At 36.6% G+C, this 19280-nt stretch overlaps 8 protein-coding genes across 8 annotated transcripts; 6 read left to right on the forward strand and 2 right to left on the reverse strand.

Moving 5' to 3' along the window:
* The first annotated feature begins 20 nt into the window (after positions 1-20).
* On the forward strand, positions 21-2436 carry Ivns1abp (Kelch motif family protein). The gene is made up of 4 exons (XM_760915.2): positions 21-601; positions 781-1217; positions 1292-2157; positions 2304-2436. Exons 1-4 carry the CDS (start codon positions 230-232, stop codon positions 2357-2359), a joined length of 1731 nt encoding a protein of 576 aa, XP_766008.1. The 5' UTR covers positions 21-229; the 3' UTR covers positions 2360-2436.
* Positions 2437-2617: 181 nt separating this feature from the next.
* On the forward strand, positions 2618-4219 carry UAP1 (UTP--glucose-1-phosphate uridylyltransferase family protein; the record flags this gene model as incomplete). The annotated part of the gene is made up of 2 exons (XM_760916.2): positions 2618-3898; positions 3967-4219. The coding sequence occupies 2 exons, from the start codon at positions 2618-2620 to the stop codon at positions 4201-4203; spliced, it is 1518 nt and encodes a 505-aa protein (XP_766009.2). The 3' UTR covers positions 4204-4219.
* Positions 4220-4306: 87 nt separating this feature from the next.
* Positions 4307-6334, reverse strand: TpMuguga_01g00490 (putative integral membrane protein). Its single transcript, XM_760917.2, has 4 exons — positions 6215-6334; positions 6002-6136; positions 5007-5969; positions 4307-4873 (listed from the first exon to the last, which is right to left on the reverse strand). Exons 2-4 carry the CDS (start codon positions 6093-6095, stop codon positions 4323-4325), a joined length of 1608 nt encoding a protein of 535 aa, XP_766010.1. The 5' UTR covers positions 6096-6136; positions 6215-6334; the 3' UTR covers positions 4307-4322.
* An 83-nt stretch (positions 6335-6417) lies between these two features.
* On the forward strand, positions 6418-9015 carry TpMuguga_01g02135 (AP2 domain protein; the record flags this gene model as incomplete). The annotated part of the gene is made up of 2 exons (XM_061305186.1): positions 6418-8547; positions 8648-9015. Exons 1-2 carry the CDS (start codon positions 6756-6758, stop codon positions 9013-9015), a joined length of 2160 nt encoding a protein of 719 aa, XP_061161963.1. The 5' UTR covers positions 6418-6755.
* A 177-nt stretch (positions 9016-9192) lies between these two features.
* On the forward strand, positions 9193-9897 carry TpMuguga_01g00493 (uncharacterized protein; the record flags this gene model as incomplete). Its single annotated transcript, XM_760920.1, has 1 exon — positions 9193-9897. One exon carries the CDS (start codon positions 9193-9195, stop codon positions 9895-9897), a length of 705 nt encoding a protein of 234 aa, XP_766013.1.
* Positions 9898-10282: 385 nt separating this feature from the next.
* TpMuguga_01g00494 (uncharacterized protein) lies at positions 10283-12472 on the forward strand (the record flags this gene model as incomplete). Its single annotated transcript, XM_760921.1, has 1 exon — positions 10283-12472. One exon carries the CDS (start codon positions 10283-10285, stop codon positions 12470-12472), a length of 2190 nt encoding a protein of 729 aa, XP_766014.1.
* Positions 12473-12541: 69 nt separating this feature from the next.
* pckA (Phosphoenolpyruvate carboxykinase family protein) lies at positions 12542-15019 on the reverse strand. The gene is made up of 4 exons (XM_760922.2): positions 14532-15019; positions 14241-14361; positions 13792-14145; positions 12543-13684 (listed from the first exon to the last, which is right to left on the reverse strand). The coding sequence occupies exons 1-4, from the start codon at positions 14670-14672 to the stop codon at positions 12558-12560; spliced, it is 1743 nt and encodes a 580-aa protein (XP_766015.1). The 5' UTR covers positions 14673-15019; the 3' UTR covers positions 12543-12557.
* Positions 15020-15275: 256 nt separating this feature from the next.
* Dis3 (RNB domain protein) lies at positions 15276-19148 on the forward strand (the record flags this gene model as incomplete). Its single annotated transcript, XM_061305005.1, has 12 exons — positions 15276-15485; positions 15547-15882; positions 15958-16860; positions 16957-17266; positions 17380-17529; positions 17618-17717; positions 17797-17868; positions 17900-18057; positions 18235-18343; positions 18404-18580; positions 18665-18781; positions 18912-19148. The coding sequence occupies exons 1-12, from the start codon at positions 15320-15322 to the stop codon at positions 19146-19148; spliced, it is 2835 nt and encodes a 944-aa protein (XP_061161580.1). The 5' UTR covers positions 15276-15319.
* Between the last annotated feature and the right edge of the window lie 132 nt (positions 19149-19280).

The raw sequence follows: 19280 nt of genomic DNA on the forward strand, positions 1-19280 counted from the left end.
CACTTACATACATTTCAACTTTTCTATCTAATCTCAGACTAATCTAGTAAATATTTTAAAAATAGAATTTTTTTTCAAATAGCTTAAATTGAATAAAAATTAAAATTTTAATATAAATAGAAATTGTGATATAAATAGAAAGTTGTAAGATAGATAGAGCCTGTAATACAAACTAAAAGTAGTGAAATAAATAAAGGAAATTTTAAATAAATTATGAATAAAGAGTGAAATGGATCCGAATAGTAATTTAGAGAGTAAATTGTGGCTAAATTCACCAGGAACAGCTGCTAGGAATGAAGGATATCCAACTAATGAATTTAAAGGCTTGACACTCTCTGATCCTACTGACCTCCCGCTTTCAGCTGATATTGTTCCTCTCAAAATTTCAAATGGGCCTCAAGATGAGGTCGGTTCCGACGAGTTTGATGTTATGGTCAACGACCTCAGAAGCATCTTCATTTGCTGGCTCAAGAAGACACAGAACAGCCTCAAATCGCAGCGCGAAAACCTCATCCGAGAAGCAGATGAATTACAAAAGGAGAAAAATGCATTTGTTCAAAAAATTAAACAGGAAAGAGCAATAGAAGCTGAGAAATTAGCTGTAAGTCCTTACATAACTTTTTTGTATACTTATTTACACTATTAATCTTGTAAATATAGTATTTAACTGATAATTCAGTGGTTATGTGTATTTTAACCTAGTTATATACCCATAATTTACTAAAATTCCCCAATTAATCATTAATTTGTTACCTAATACATTGTTTAATCGATGTTTAGGAGGACAGAAGGAGACAGAATGCAGAGATAGCTAGCCAGTTGAAACAGATACAAATAGAAAGAGAGGACTCAAGGAGAAGAATTGAGGATGACTGGTGCAAATTGGAGCATGAGAAGGACGTGTTTAGGAAGTACATGCAGCTGGAGGCCGAGAAGCTGAAGCAGAGAATTGAGTTGCTAGAACAAGAGAAGAGAAAGGTTGTGGATAGTAAAATAGCCTCCGAGACGATGGTCGACATTAACGTAGGAGGCGTCGTCTTTGAAACCTCAAGGCACACACTGACTCGCCAGGAGAACAGTTACCTCAACGGACTCCTGAGTGGAAGATACGAAGTCGGAAGAGATCGCCAAGGAAGAATCTTCCTGGACAGAGACTACGAACTGTTTAGAATCATACTCAACTTTTTGAGAAATCCAACATCTCTTCCAATTCCAAGGTAAACTATTAACCCTATTTCTTTTTACACTTATTTACAATTATTACCAAATCATAGTATTAATTGTTGTTTAGGGACCTGACGGAAAGTGCAATGATATTGGAGGAGGCAAAGTACTATAAAGTAAAATTCAGCCCATACCCGTTGGTGTTGTGTTACGGAGGACATAACGGGAAGGAACACCTGCGTTCAATGGAATTGCTTGATATGGACAGTAAGGTTTGGAGAAATTGTAACCCGATGGCCACCGAACGTATGTACTTTGGATCTGGAGTTTTGAACAACTTTTTGTACGTTTTTGGAGGCCAAAATCTTGACTACAAGGCTCTCTGTGATGTAGAAATGTATGACCGCTTGAGGGACACATGGCAGCCCGCGGCATCCTTGAAGCAACCCAGGCGTAACAATGCAGGCGCTGCTCTAGACGACCGCCTTTTCTGTGTTGGAGGGTTTGACGGTATGACTATTTTGGACTCAGTTGAATCATACGATATGCGCATGAAGAACTGGATACCAGTTGCCTCTCTCAATATGCCCCGTTCCTCGGCTATGGTCACACATCAAAACGGATCATTATATGCCATTGGAGGTACAACTGGAGAACGCCTAAAGTCAGTGGAAAGATATGACGTAAGGAAAAATGAATGGGAACTCATAAGCAATGGATTGCTTGAGGTTAGGTCAGCTGGGGCTGCATGCACCTACCTCAATGAGATGTTCATCGCCGGTGGAATTGACAACCTTCAGTCTGTACACTCATCTGTAGAGACCTGGGACTCGAAGAATCAAACCAGTTCGTTTCTTAAGGATGTGCCTGTCCCAGTCATGGACTGTGCTATGGCTTCAACTCCTCACAATATTGTCCTTGTTGGTGGACAAAATAATAAGATTCTCGACTCTACATTCTTCTATCAACCAGAATCTGATCAATGGACTCCAGGTTTGTCTTCAGGCAATTGTTTTTATCCTCTATCTGGGACGTGATTTTACATATTTTACTCATTCCCCGATACAGTTATATATTTACTAGTTAACAATGTATAACCCTCAAATACTAATCAATTTATGGATTAATAATTAATATAGGACCAAAGCTGATAATGCCGAGATATGGTCATTCAGTTACCGTTCTTGACTTTTAATGTAAAATAAACATTTTTCACACTATTACATCTTCACAATATTACAACTTCACAATTTTAATTTTAATACCACTTTATACGTTATTAGTTTTATTTTAGTATGGAAGACCATATTTATAATTTTTAAAGTAATTTTTAAAGTTTTGTAAAAAATATTTTAAGTTAGTTCGAGTTGCGCAGTTGAGTTCAAGCTGTGTGATGGATTTTAATGGAAGATTTAATTTGAGAGACATTTTGGTATAATCAGCCAAATTAATGATGGAAGATTATAGGAAATATTTAAGGGAAGCCTTAAATAGAAGATATGAAGGGAAATTCCAGCCCTTCCAAAAAACAACAATCTCCTCACTGACCACTTCTGACCCATCCAATAACGAACGGGAAGTAGAACCGAAACGACCAAAATATAATGCAGATAAAAAAGTTGGTGGAGATGGAAAAAGTATCCATTCAGGCATGACCAACGGTGTAAACAATAATACAGGTGTATATATAGAAGAATATGAAATGAAGTCTTTTAAAGAAAGTGGATTGAAGCTTATTAGGAATTGCGAAGTTTCCTTAGTGATTTTGGCAGGAGGGTTATCTACCCGCATGGGCAGCTGTGAGCCTAAATCCTTGATTCCAGTGACCGTTGTCAAGGGAAAGTGTTTACTACAATTACACCTTGAGAAGGTTGTTACACTTTTTAGGTCTTCGGGGGCTGATCCTCACCCATACATTTTCATTCTTACCTGCAGCTTCAATTACCCCCAAATTCTTACATTTTTGAAAAAAAATAGCTTTTTTTCGCTAGACTCCTCTCGGGTGGTATTGCTGCTCCAGTCGAATTTACCCTGCTTTATTGGAGAGGATTTAGCTTTTTCAGAGTACCCGAAGTCGTGCCTCAGTAGCCCCAAATCTGACTTCATTGACTTTTCCCAAAGAGCTGATTTTGATAATTTTTACACCAGAGGTTTCAGGATGGACGTTCAATTTGAAGGACTTGTAACTTCCCCAAACGGCAATGGCGATGTTTTTAAGTCACTCCATCTGAGTTCAGAGTTTATGGATATACTTCCCAAGCTCAAGTGCTTGCACGTAATTAGTGTTGACAACTCGCTAAGCAAGCCTTTGGACCCTGAATTCATAGGCTTGCAGGTCCATTTGCCCTATTTCGAAATGCTAAACAAGTGCATATTGAGAAAAGATGGTGAGAGTCTAGGAGTGTTTTGTGTTAAAGATTATCCCCAAATTATTGAGTATACAGAGATAAATAATGTTTTACAAACATACAACGGTGATTTATCGAATAACTCAGCCGATACCTCAGTAAATCAGTTTGTACTTGGTAACATGTGTGATCATTTATTTTCTGGTAAATTCATAACTAAAGTGCTGGAAAAGAAGTTGTATGAGGAAATGCCATTTCACGCTGCAAAAAAGAGAATTCCTTACTGGTGTAATGAAACTTTAAAGTTCCTGTTCCCAGACAAACCTAACGGTTACAAACTCGAGCTTTTCATCTTCGATATTATGCAGTTCACAAATAACGTGATGGTACAAATTCTACACAATTATTTACTAGTCCTATTTAGAAGTTATATATACCAATAACAGTGTTTTAGTGCGTTTTGGTGGATAGAGATGATAGCTTTGCGCCTTTGAAGAGTTCGTGGGACTATGATTTGAGTAATGATGAGGCCATACAATACAGGATGGATAAAGTGTTTAAAAAATGGTTATGTAAGTTCAATTGTACGGTTCTAGGGCTCTTAGAACTGTCTCCAACTCTCTCCTATGAGGGAGAAAATTTACAGAAATTTAAAGATCAAACACTTAAAGGGCCAATATACCTTGACTAATATACAATAATCCAACTTATATATTGTTTTGTACTAATATGTAGTAAATTATTATACACAAAACCAATATAGACTAATAAAAACTAAATTAGAACAAAATATATAATGGGACGAAGAAATTATTTCCTTTGTTTTGGTATGAAATTTTCATAATAAAGGGAACCGTCAGGTAGGTGAACAGGATGCCTGACGCTCTTGGGCTGGAAGAAGATGTTGTCGAAGTATAAACGTCTGTGGTTCTCGTCAACCAAATCAAGGATCTGGCCCTTCTTAAGGTTGTGCTCTTTGATGTAGTTAGGATCACAGTGGACGACGAACCTTGGCTCCCTAGGGTCATCGCCCTCAACCACGACGTCGTCCGTCTTGGGATCAAAAGGAAGAACATTCTCCTTTAGCTCTACAATAGTGCCGTTGGAATGACAGTATATCAAATCGCAAAGAAACTCCTTCTCGTAGTCGATCTTCTTGTCAGGGTTCTCCTCGTTGTACTTATCAATAAGCTTTCTGGCATCACAGGGAAGGTTGGGAGAGCCGTAAAACGGGTGGAACCAGTATTTGTATCTGTATTCTCCCAAATATCTAGGATTCCTGAAAATGTCACCCTCATCACAAACGTCATCCAAATAAGGCAATTTCAATACCACATAACCAAAATTGTCAATAATGTCCTCTAATCCATTAATTAATAAATAAATAGATCAGTATTTAAGGGTTATATAGTTTAAATAGTATATATAACTGGAAAAATAAGTAAAAGTAATTCCCGGGGATAATGAAGTAATTGCATTCAAGAAACACAGTACTTGGGAAAGTTTTGTTAATTAATTGTTTGATAGAAGGGTCCTTAATCGATTGATCCAAAGGAATTTTAAAGGATACCCCGTCATTGTCAACAGTCTCGAAAAGGTCTTCAAATTTCTGTATCCTTTCATCCTTTTCAAAGGTTTTAAGCTGACTTATAGGAACGCGTTTCGGCTCCTTAGTCCGACTTGTAAGGCCAAATCCGGAACCTTTACCTATACTGCCGCCAGGAGGAACAACTTTACCCATAATAGGAGTGGGAGGTGAGTCTGACTCTCCGGTGATTTTAAAGGGGGTGGCAAGTCTACTGTAGTAACCACAACTCCTGGCATCCATAATTTCCAAAAGCCTGTCCATAGGATAGGGCCTGCAAAAACGGTCATAAACCCTGTTTCCAGGAACATAAAAGTTTAAATTTTCCTCTTGACCCTTATTTGGAGAAGTAATGTAGTTGTTGCTGTCGGAAGAGGAAATTTGACCTTTATTTAGGGGTTTAAACCTGAAGCCTATAAATTTAAGCATAGGGGTTGGATTAAAGGGTATTTCTTCCCTCATGTTTAGTACAGTTTTATAGGGTGTGATAGAATTGAGGTCAACGAGGGGGGAAACAGGAAGCCTCATGAGCTGTAAATTACAGCGAGAGTTCCTGAAATTGATCTTCCGAATGTCCACAAAACGGTCATTAAACCTCTTCCGCCTTTCTTTGACCCTTCTAAACAGTTCCACCTCCTTATTAAACCTGTTTATTTTGCTGCGTTTTCTCATTAATAAGGCAAAATCTCGATACTTATTCACACCATTGTTGATCCATGTTAAAGAATAATTTAACGGGGTTTTAGAAATAATTTTATAATCAAATTCACCAATTTTGGGAATAACTTGATGTCTAATTTGAGAATAAATATTAACAAATGAAGGTTTTAAGTGTGTATAATTAATTGCATTGGTGAAAAAATGCGTAGAACCTAAAAATAGAATAGAATAAGTGAAAACTAACCATTTCTGCTGCGATAAAGGGGGAATATGGTACAGAAACCCAGAAAATAAACCAAAAAGCAAATTTTATAATTGTGAATCGACACAATTGACATTACATTTAAAATCCCATCACATCATCCAAATTTACCTGAATCTAACCAAATTAAATATTACTAAGGGGGTATTAGTGAATAAAATGAAATTACTGGAGAAATGAGAAGAAAAAAGGTACATTTGTAAAGAATAAATGTGAGAATATGGAAAATGCGAACACATATGGAAGATTCCAGAAATTTCCAAAGATTTAAACAATTAATTTAAAAATATATTACAAAAAATAAGGGAAATAACCATAATAATCGAGATAAATTGGTATTTTGTAGGGTCCGAGAAATCATAGTATGGATTATTTCTTTAGTTGAAGTTTTTATGAGATTTGTGGATTTTTTCTGAAAAATAGACTCTTTTACATGATTTTGTACATTATTTCCCTAAATTTTGCTCATAATTTTTCTCTAATGTATCTCGTTGGTGAACTTTTAATTTTTTATTTTAACACGTATCGCATTTCAAAAACAAATGAGCAGTTGCAACAAAAAGTAATCTTAAATTTTTTAATTTAATTTTTTTCAAAAAATTCAATTTAAATATCCAGAAATATAGAATATATTATAAAATACAGTATAAATAACGCAAAAATAGCTCATTTGTGTAAACTAACTCTTAAAGGACTAAAGAGAAACGAAAGATTTGATTGTAAAATAATGAAATAAATGGGTGATGAAAAGGAATACTTCGGATACATTTCAGGTTATGATCCAGGAGGTTCTGTTGAGAAAGTTGAGTTTAATGACATAACATTTGATCCGGGAAATGATGAAATAAAGCGTTTGCAAGATATCAACAAGAATTTTCCAGTAAATAACAGTTTATACTACGATGATCACTTAGATGGAAATATTATATATAATGATGGGTTTCCATCCTATCGTATGGTTAGTACTAATTCTGGTAATAACTTGAATAGTTTTTCAAGGAATTTACCGAATGAAGGTATTAATAATAACATAGCTAATAATAGAATGATAGTAAATACGGACTCTTCAGGATCAAGTAGTAGTAACGGTAGTGAAAATTTTGTGAATAGATCAGCGAACGATATGAATGGGATAGCCGAAGCTATAAAGGAATTAACCTCAAGATTGCCCATGCCCCCATCTCCTGACCTTTTAAAATCTGTACATCCGGAACTTGCAGTTAAACTACAGTTAACATATCTTAAGGCATACATACAGAACCAACAACTCCTAATGGATCTGACCCATTCCAACACACATAATATGCATAGTAGTAGTGTACATACCGGTAATGGTTTGGATATACCTAACTTTGGTAATAATTTGGGTTCTAATTCTCAATATTCCTATCCCATTGTTGAAATTAAATCTTCGTATCCCCAACTCACCAATACATTCACTAATAACTTTTATACCCAGACTCAAAATCCCGTTGATTTATCTACTGGCCGTCCAGACCCTTCAGAGATGATACAATTGAACAATACCGTAACAAGTAAACAAACAAACACTGCAAATTCAGTGCTAAACAACGGTGTGGAGGAGTTTGGACAAAATAATGGATATTTGCAGCTTACAAATTATCCACAATTTGCAAATTACCCAAATTTCTACTACCAACCCACGAATCAACTCAGTACTCAGCTGGCAACATATCCTCAGTTACCCAATTATCCGCAACTTACAAATTACCCTCAGTTGGCTAATTATCCACAGTGGACGAATTACCCGCAATTAACAAATTATCCGCATATAACTGAGAGCGGGTCTTACGATTACTCAAACAGATCTTTGGATAAGGCTGGAGAGTTTGGGTATGACGGATTTAAGTATGAAAACCCGGCGGATCTGGTACCAACTGAGTATCGAGACCGCGTTAAGTACAATTCGGCCAAAAAATCATTCGTTTCTGTGTATTTGAACTCACTTGGCCTGAGAAAGAGGAAGTCATTTTCAATCAACAAATTTGGGATAAAAAAGGCCCTCAAGCTGGCCATTAACTTTGCCAACTCCCTTACTACCGGTGACAAGGCCTACAGTAATGGGCTGGGTCAGGATATGACGAGCGGGAGTCCACGTGACGACGCTGTGGATGACGGGGTAAAACTGGCCATAAGAGAAAGAAACCTGATTGAGGATGTGTGTGAGCAGGTGTTGAAGACGAGTGAGGGAAGTGTGGAGAGTTTTGAGGGATTTGAGAGGGCGCTTGGAATGGCCAGGATACGAGGGCTGGTGTACAGCCTCGGAGCGAACGTTTGGATGTGCATATTCTACAAAAAACGGAAGCGGAAGCTCCAGTTCTTCAGTGTGGACGAGTTCGGGTTTGAAAAGGCCTTCCAAATGGGCCAAAACTTCTTCAACACTAACCCTCAACTGGTACGCTCAAAACTCTCAGGAGCTATTTCATACTGGTTAGAATCTAATCCTTCCAAAACTCTCAATGTAATTTTCAAAATCAAGCCTAATAACTGTAATCTCAGTGTCACAGGTATTATTTTACCATTTCAAATAACTAGTTATACATTAGTTACACTAATTACATACCTAAATGTACTTTGACTATTAAATCTTTTGCATATGTCTTGTAGATATTTCAAACGGTGTGGAAAATGGAGCAAATAGTAACATGGAGGATAGAGAAGTGTTATATGTTGGAAGATTCGAGATTGAAGTTTATGGAAGCTTTCTACAGGCCAAAAGAGCCTCACAGACTTGGTGTAATCAAGTAAAAAAGTTCCATTCATCCACACCACTGCATAACACTCAAAATATAAATACAGGCAATAGTCTGAGTGATAGTATAAACAAATTAGGGTATGTGTATTATAGCGACAATGATAAAAAGTGGGTAGTGGTGAGCGAGAATGGGAAGATAGAGTTCTCAGTAGAGAATTTGGGACATTCAGAGGCCAAAAAACAAGCCATTTCACTTAGATATAAAAATATTTCTAACTAATATGGTACTTCGTAGTTGATATTATTCATAATAAGAAGTGGTAAAATGTGGTCGTTTGGCTTCAAATAAATCTTGGAAAAATGATTTTAATAGGTGTGTAAAAATCGCTTAATTTTGAGAGAAAATGGTGAGTGAATGGAATAGGAACACCCAACATGAAGAATGGATTCGTTATGAATGCCCCCACCAGGAGGAATAATAGATGGTTACAATTTCTTTTATTTTCAGTTACGACTCAAATTTACAATGGCATCATTGTTTCTAACAGTTATTCCTTCTGGCAATGTGATGTGTGGCGTAATTCGCCCCAAAAAGTCTGTGGAAGACTCTAACACAGATTCTTCCAGTTTATCCGGTCAGGATTCCACCCATTTCAGCAACACAACTGATGTAGAAGCTGAGACCGGGCTTGAGGGTACCCAGAATGAAGGTGTTGAACCAGAAATACTATTCTGTGAACTCAAAAACTTCGTGTTTTATGACGGGGATATGAAAATGGTTGATCCCTCTAGATACCACGTAGAATTCCTAGATATCCTATTTGTATTCCTCTTCAATTGTTTCCTTGGCAAAATTGACTACGGAACAGAGACCATCTGGAACATAAAAGATTATCCTATTCCGATAATTGTGGCTTCTTTGACTGTAGAACCATTCTCGAACCATTTCGTTCTCAAGTGCCAGGAAGATTTAAAGTTGACAATCCCCTATCCTTTTACCAATTTCCCCGATCTTAAGGAACTCCAGGAGCAATCAACCGAGGAGCAATCAACCGAAGAAGAAATAACCGAGGAAGAAATAACCGAGGAAGAAATAACCGAGGAAGAAATAACCGAGGAAGAAGAAATCGAAGAGCATGAAACAAGTGAGGAAGAAGAGTAATCTGATAAATACTATTGAACAATGAAGAGAAAAGAATAACAGATTCTGATTTAAAATGGTTAAGATAATATGTATTTTTAACACCCTGAGTCATTAACTTTTGTTTGGGGCCTAAACTTTTCGTAACCCTAAAATGAAGATAAAACAACTCTTGTATCACGATTTAACAATTACTGAAGATCGTCCCCTTGAATACAAACTTCCATAACACTTGTCGGATAATTACCAGCTTTCTCTAATATTGTACTATAGAATACATATTTAATATTACAAACATGTATTTTATATTCTTGTGTGTAATCGATGTGTAAGCTAGGATCTAATAATTCCCCAGTTTATTTTTATTTTATAGTTAATTGACAAAAGGTGTAACGGATTATTCAAAATGTCAACCATTGTTTCAAAGAAGGATTCAATTAAAACAGAATCGTCATACAAAAACGACCCAACCAAGACTGACCTGTCAACCAAGAGTGACACATCAACCAAGAGTGACAGGGAAATAAAGAGTGACCTGTCAATAAAAACTAATAGCGAAATAAAGAGAGACCTTGTGAGTTGGGAAAATATTGAACTGGATATTAAAACAGAAGAGAGTACAGATCAATTTGGATATTTTATTAAAGGAAAAGTAAAATGTTATAGTTCAAGAAATCTTAGGAAGTTTGTAAGAATTAGTGAATCAGGAGAGACTTGCGAACTGATTTGGGAGTCAAAGTCTGATAAAGAAGAGACTATACTAGTAATTGTGTATGAAGAAGGAACCAAAAAATGGCTTGCTCTCAACGTCAATGGTGGGTTTTTGTTATTTCACAGAACTGGGAAAGGCCAGGCCTGGAATGACATTACCAGAACAGGCGATGACTTAACTAACGTGAAATTCTTTGGGGAAGATAGAAAGGAAGGAGAAATGCTCAACTGTAAGCTATCTTTGGAAGTGACTGACCACATCATTATTCTATTTTCACCTCCTCGTACAATTGCTTACGGCTCTGCACCCATTTGGATAAGAAACAAAAATACAATTAGTGAAAATTTTCAGAAGAACGAGATTCCCAGACTGTTGCTTTTAAACATTGGAGGCAATACCTTATATGTCACGTTTGATGTTTTGAAGCCCGCGAACTCGGAGGTTAAGTTTGAGCGTAACGTTGTTAAGGAAGAGGTTGTCCCAGTCAATAACACTTATGTACCACATTCCCTTAAGCACATGTTTGACAATAGTTTTGTCAAATATTTAAGGAATCCTGAAGACTGCGTTAAACAAGATCAAAGCCTGCCAAAACCCGCTGAAGTAGTTGAAGTAGATCACGATCTAATTGTAATAAATCCAGACAAACCAGATATACCAATCAAGAATCCTGTCGTACTAGACGTGGTTGAAGTTGAGAGCGACGACGATTGTTATTTCGATGGATATTCTCCTAAAGTAAAACTCGATGTTGATCCGAGCCAAAGGTTATCCAAAAGAATAAAAAATGATCAAGTTCTAGATAGGGCTAATAGGCCCGGAGGGCTTTCTGCATATGCGACATATCAGGATCCTGAACCGGAACCCAAAAGACAACAAGTTGAAAATCAGTCAGTAAGACACGAAGAGCCCAGAACATTCGAACGGTCAAATACCAGAACAGAAACTAGACACGACTATTCAAATACAGTAGCACAAATCTTTAGGACCCTTTCAAAAACCTTAACACAACTCTTTCAAACCACTACAAATACCTTGACACATATGGAGAATTGGTCACCAAGACAGCAGGAGTACATAATACCCGAACCGCCAGCTACCAATCAACAAATCGAAGTAAACCAGCCTTATAATACAAGTACACGGGTCAATGTAAACCAACCTTATAATACAAGCACACGATTCAATTTAGACCCATCGAATCCAACAAGAACAACTACACGGGTTAATTTATACCAACCTTATAACACAAGTACACGGGTTAATTTAAATCCATCAAATCCAACAAGAACAAGTACACGGGTTAATTTAAATCCATCAAATCCAACAAGAACAAGCACACGGGTTAATATAAACCAACCAACTACTACTAGAACAAGTACACGGGTTAGTGTAAACCAACCAACAAGAACAAGGACAATCACTAATACACCCTCAACTGGTATAAGGGCAATATGTGATGGACGTTCAACTGGTATAAGGGCAATATGTGATGGACGTTCAACTGGTATAAGAGCAATATGTGATGGACGTTCAACTGGTATAAGAGCAATATGTGATGGACGTTCAAATGCTCTGAGAGCAGTTGGAACTTGCTCAGGAAAACTCCAAAACTTCGTATCACCCAAAACTACAAATATTAAAACACAAACTAAATACGAGTACACAAAGACGATTAAAACACAAGTTAAATACGAATGTACTAAAACAATTAAAACGCAAATCATTAAAAATGACTATTCGGATGTTAAAACACAAATCATCAAGAACGAGTATTCACAAACTACCAAAATGCAAGTCAAAACCGATTATTCAAATACCCTAACTCAAATCAAAAACGACCCTTCAAGAAGTACCAAGGGGGTAATTTGTATAGACCCGTAAATATCTGTAAATATGTAAATTTATACGAACGAATGTACTCGTATATATATAAACATGTGTGTAATTCATGTAAGTGATGAAGAGATTAATCGGTAGCATCAATTACTGGTTCTCCTTTAAGAATATCATCATTGGCCTCAGCTCTGTATTGATTAAAGTTTTTGATAAACTTTTTAGCAACAAGTTTGACTTGATCGAGGTGTTCCTGTGAGTCTTCCCAGCTTAGTTCCTGACGCAGAACTTCCTTAGGAACTCCGGTAACCTCCTTTGGAACCAGAAATCCAAAGTAAGGAAAAAGCTCAAAGTCATCCTGGGACTCGCTAATTTCACCTCTGTTGATCGCATCCACAATCCGTCTGGAGTATCTGAGTGGGATTCTCATTCCCTTGTCTGACTCGGAACTGCCTCCAATCCAACCAGTATTCAACAACCAAACCCTCACGGAGCCCTTTACATTGGTGGAGCCTGTGGAAGTCAGTTTTTCGTAGAGGAGATTGGCGTAGGTTAGGGGAGAAAGGGCCAGAAAGGGACCTGCGTAACAGGCTGAAAAGGTTGCAGTTGGTTTTGTGACTCCGATTTCAGTGCCAACCATCTTCGTTGTGTAACCTGAGACGAAGTGGTAAATGGCCTGGTGGACATTCAGAAGACTTACTGGAGGCAGAGCTCCAAATGCGTCACATGTGAGGAAAATGATGTTGTTTGGATGTCTCTGGACAAGTGCAGGCAAACATACGTTGCGAATATGACGGAGAGGGTATGCGCAGCGTGTGTTTTCTGTGACACTCACGTCGGCATAGTCAACCACCTTAGAAGAGTCGAGAACTACATTTTCTAGGACTGAACCGAAGCGAACGGCCTCGAAGATCTCAGGCTCTCGCTCAGCGCTGAGGTCCTTACACTTGGCATAACAGCCTCCCTCTACGTTGAATACACCTTCCGGAGTCCAAACGTGTTCGTCGTCCCCCACAAGCTGTCGACCTGGCTCAGTTGACAGAGTAGTCTTACCAGTCCCACTTAGTCCGAAAAACAGAGTGACGTTTCCTTCAGAGTCAACATTACACGAAGAGTGTAACGGTAACAACCCCTTCTGGGGCAACAGGTACATCATCAGTGTCAACACGCCCTTCTTCATCTCACCTGCATACTCGGTTCCCAATATCACCATCTCCATGCTTGTGTAATTTATACATATCGAGGTGCCACTGGTTATTCCTATACCATTTTATAATCAAACTAATATTAAGTATACAAAATACTAATGAATAATAAATATATAACTTGTAAGTATATAATATGTAAATATTGGTAGTTGTGTGTACCTTTGATGGTGGTGTCAGCTTGATGTGGGCCAGCGTTGTAGATAGTGAAGTCGGGGGTAAAATTTGCGAGCTCCTCTTGAGTGGGGACGATGAGTAGGTTGTGCATGAAAATGGCGTGATAAGCTCTAACGCTAACCACTCGCACCTTCACACGGTGGTCGGGATCCCAGCCCGCAAAGGCGTCGGTAACATAGATGCGCTCTGTGCTGTTAATGAAGTCAATTGCTCGGCGGCGGACAGAATCAAAGGCCTCAGGCTCAATTGGAATGTTCACTGAATCCCACCAAACCTTGTCACGGGTGTTATCATCCAACACTGTCCTCTTGTCCATCGGAGATCTACCAGTCTTCTCTCCTACATTCCAATATAACAATAGTATATAGATAGTATATTATACAGTATTTTAGTAGATTAAATATACACATGTGTAGTATAGCGATAATTATTACCTGATAAACAAGAGAGGGCTCCGGTGGAAGTCAATTCGGTATGTGGCTCGAATCTTAGAGCGTGGTGGTATAGTAAAGGGATGCAACTATTATGCAATATCTTAGCCTCATCCAACTCTCCCTAAAACAATATGACCATATGCTAATGGTATAATCTAACCTTAACTGTATAATATACAGATAACTATATAGTAAATAGGAGAAAATACCCAGTAGTAGTCAATAGTATATAACTACATACTACTAATATTAACTATATCAAATAGTATTGAGAAATATTAGGAAAGATACGAATTTCTTAGGCTTGGCTAGTAATTGAGTCGTCGTATGCTCAATGGCAATAGTATTACTATTGGTGACGGGAAGATCATTGACCTTCTCGAGAAGAATGTTATGGTGAGGCAAAGTGCTCTTGACTGTAACTTTAGCCATTTCGATGTGTGGGATAAAATTCAGTCTTCCAAATTTGAAATTGTTTTACTTAATATTTTGAAGTACTATAGAGTAAATTAGAACCAGAAAAGGATGTGGAAATGCGAATTTTCATAGATCTTTGACCAAATCAAAGCTTATAAGAACAGAAGCAAAAGTATAGTGCATGTGTTCAGATTATATATAAACTTGTCATTGAGCTCTTTTGTGAACATTTTACGATATTTTATTAGCAGAATCAGCCAAAAAAGTGATTATGCTAAACAACGGTTTTGTGACTTTTTTTGAAAAAAATTGCATAAACTACAAATTTAAGATAAATTAGCATTAATTTGATACAATTATTAATAAACAATAAATAATAAGGGGGAATGTGGCTGTGATTGGGGTATTAGCATATGGGTGGCAGATCGGGCCTGGGAGTCCATAAAGGTGTTGATTTTTGAAACAAAACTTTAAAAAAATCTCCAAAACATAATATTTTGAGTTTTTAAAATTTATTTGACCTAATTTGAATTTTTTAGGAATTTTTTAAAAAAAATCAATTTTCCTAACACTATACTTACCATCCTTATTTATTACTTAAATACCTTATATATTATATATTAGATCTAAGATAGTTTTAAAATGTGTGTTAAAACTTAAATATGTTGGATTCTATGAGTTTGGAGAGTAATTTCCACGGCTTGAGAAGTTTCTGGAAGGTTTCCGGGAAATCTAATTTGAAGCGCATAACTCGTGAAATTTACTTCAGAACTGATCTTGGCTGTGGAGTTGGCTCTTGTAATATTTGTCCTAATTCACTCTCACAAAGTACTGCTTCTACTCATTTTTATTCATAATATCACATAACTACTGATTAACGATTGATTAGGAAAATTAAACTCCGAATCACCCATAATAATACTTACATTTGAGATAATAAGTAATAATTTTCTGGTTTTGGAAGAATTTTTGAAAAACTGTGTGATTCCAGTGACTGTCCTTAATGAGATAAGGCGTAGATCCCTAACACAGTACAACAGGCTTAAGAAATTAGTGAAGAATTCTGACCGAACTTTTTACGTCTTCTCAAATGAGAACTTCAGGGACACGTTCGTGGAAGAATTACCTGGTGAAAGTGTCAGTGAAAGGGACCAAAGAGCCATTTTACAGTGTGCTTATTGGTATTCCAATCATTTACCAAATTTACAAATTCTATTCCTAACGAGTTTCCTTTTACTTATTTTTATACTGTTAACTTTATTTAGTACATAGTAATACAATGGTATATATATATATATAGACGGAGAAGATGTTGTGATGGATCGTCCTGAGAATTTGAGTATAATTAACCTATATCAGCTTTACGACATGTTTCCTAATGATTATGAAGGTATTTTGGAACGTTTGCCACCCAAGCCACTCCAAACTACTTCTAATGCTGAGAAAGGGGTTTACCCTCCTCACCTAACTGAGTCTGAGGTGAGGGCTGGATTAGACGCTGGATCCCTATTTTCCGGTACTTTACACATGTATATTGGCTCCTACCAACGTGGTTATGTTTCATGTGGTAATCACGAATTTAAAGTTAACTCACTAATTCATCTAAATCGAGCCCTAGATGGTGATCAAGTCATCGTTCAACTCATTGATACTCCTACGGATTTTGTTAATACTGGTAATATGGATAACGCTGTTGACGGCATTAGTCCTAATTCAAGGTTGGATGGTGTTGTTTTGGAGGAACAAATTGGGACTGAAAATGATGATAGTAATCTAATAGACGGTTATCTAGAGCCTGAACAGTATAAAGTTATAAAACGTTACTGTAAAATAGTGTCAATAGTAACTAGAATGAGAAAGGAGTTTTGTGGAAGTTTACTTCCAGTTGAGGGAGAAGTTGGCGATGGGTATGTACAACGACTTTTTGTGCCAGTAGACGCTAGAATTCCCTTCATTTCCATCGAAACTCGCCGTTCAAAGGATCTTGAAAACAACAGAATCGTGGTCGAGGTTGATTCTTGGGACAGATTCTCCAAACGCCCAAATGGACACTGGACTGAGATTCTAGGACCAATTGACGATAGAGACGTCGAATCTAATGTGATTCTCAGGGAACATCAAGTAATAACAGAAGATTTTTCACTTCAAAGTTACAAGGATTTGGCCATAGTTACAAGTTCGTTAGTTGATACTAATAATACAGGTACCTTTTCATTCACCAAATTCCTTACTATTAAGAATACTATTGTTAAGGGTTAATATTTAAGAATATTATAATTATGAGTTAAAATTGATGTAGAAAAAGATGAGGATAGGAGCGATATAAGAATAACTCCTGAATTGCTAAAGGGCAGAATAGATTACCGTGATGAGGTGGTTTTAAGTGTGGATCCACCTGGTTGTAAGGATATCGATGACGCCTTGGGTTGTAAGAGACTTTCAAACGGGAACTTTGAGGTCTCAGTTCATATCGCAGATGTTACGCACTTCGTACATGAAGGCTCAAACTTAGATAAAGAAGCCTCGGAACGATGTACTACTGTTTACCTAGTCGATCGCAGAACTGATATGTTACCGAAACTCCTAACCACTAATCTTTGTTCATTAATGTAAGTTTTTTATTTGCCAATAGTTTAGCCAATTTTAGCTATAATTATGGTATATATAGGAGTTGATTTGGTAATTTTTACCGTATCATACAACAGATATAATAATGTTGTAGGAGTGGTGTTAATAGGTTAACCTTTTCTGTATATTGGGAGATGGACCCTAATGGAGTGATTCTGGGCACAAAATTCTCAAAATCGATCATCAAAAGCAAACGTTCACTTACTTATCAACAGGCACAGGAAATGATCGATTCTTCCTCCAAGTATTGTATACTAACCTATCGCACATTCAATCAGTTATAAACTATATATTTAACAAAATTGTTATATTGGTATAAATAACGATATTAGTGATGAAGTGAGTGTTTCATTGAGGAATTTGAACAATTTATCTAAAATCTTGAGGAAACAAAGAATGGATCGAGGCGCTGTGGAATTAGAATCCTCTGAAGTATTGTCATTCTTATACCCATATTTGCTAATTTTTATACCGATTTTATCATTAGATAGACCTTATTAATATATTTTAGGTGAAATTTGAGTTTGATATGAGTAAAGTAATGAATTTGGAGTCATATAAAACCTACGAAACAAACCAAATGGTAGCAATGTTACTAGTGTACACATGTGTAGGTGGAAGAGTTTATGTTACTTGCAAACATATCAGTGGCTACTAAAATCTTTGAAAGGTTTCCTAAATTCTCTTTATTACGAATTCACCCACCCCCAGTTGAAGAGAAACTCAACGAGCTTAATCGCACTCTTCAACAGCAAAATATTAATTCTTTCAAGTACTCCACTACTTTCATCCTATTCCTAGAACACTTTTCAAAATTTTCATTCTGTTCCTTCAAAATTTACATATTCCTTACATTGTTTATTCAGTAATAATTTGTTGTCACGAGTTGACACTAATATACTTAGTTACTACACAATCATATTTATCATGATGTGTTAATATTTGTTAGATTTGGAAACTCTAAGCAGCTGAACGAGTCGTTGGAAGTAATTAAAAGTCAAAAGAGTGACAAGTTTACAACAGCCACCAAAATTTTAACCACTCGTACTATGTCACAGGTTGATTCAATTCTTTTAAAACTATTCACCCCCATTTTAACACAGTAATAAATGGTTTAGGCCTTGTATAAGAATAGTAATGACTTAAACGAAGACGAGTTTAAGCACTATGGACTGTGTTGTGAGTACTACACCCATTTCACATCTCCCATTCGGAGATACGCCGATGTTATCGTCCATAGGTTGCTGGCCTCAGCTCTTGATCTGGCTCCAATCAACCACAATTTCATCCAATCAGTACGATTTAAACATTAAAGAATTAGTTACATACTAATCACAAAGTTACAAAATCACTAATTTTTGTGTTAATAATTTGTTTAGTTAAGTGGACAGTGTGATTTACTGAATAAAAGGCATAGGAATGCCCAATGGTGTTCAAGAGAATCTGATAAAATGTTCTCATATCTCTACTTCAAGCAAATGGTTCAAAATCCTCACGTTTACTAATAATTTATTTAGTTATATACAATTATTAGGGTAATTTTAATTATTCATATTCATTTAATCATTTAGTTATTTCGTTACATTAGTTTAAATGCTTTATTGGAGTGGTTAATGAATGAATCAGGGTGAAGTCGAGTGTAATGGGATAGTTTTGGATATAAATGAGGACAGAGTTGTGGTACTAACGTTGGAGTATGGAATAGAGGCTGTGGCTAATGTGGAGTTCAAGTCCTTTGACAAAGTTAACAAGGTCCTCGTGGACCTCTCGGGTAAATCATTAAAGGTCTTCGATCAAGTTAAAGTTAAGATTTACACCTGCAATAAACACTTCAGAAACTCCATTAAAGCTAATATCCTTTAACCAACTGCTGATACACTATAACTCCACATTAAAGCGTATAGTACACACTATAATATTAATACCACTATATATATACTTACAGCACGTATTTATTAATATGCATATACTAATGTAATATATACAAATATATAA

The sequence above is a fragment of the Theileria parva genome, chromosome 1 (assembly GCF_000165365.1).
Source record: "Theileria parva strain Muguga chromosome 1, complete sequence, whole genome shotgun sequence".
In the NCBI taxonomy this organism is placed as follows: domain Eukaryota; phylum Apicomplexa; class Aconoidasida; order Piroplasmida; family Theileriidae; genus Theileria; species Theileria parva.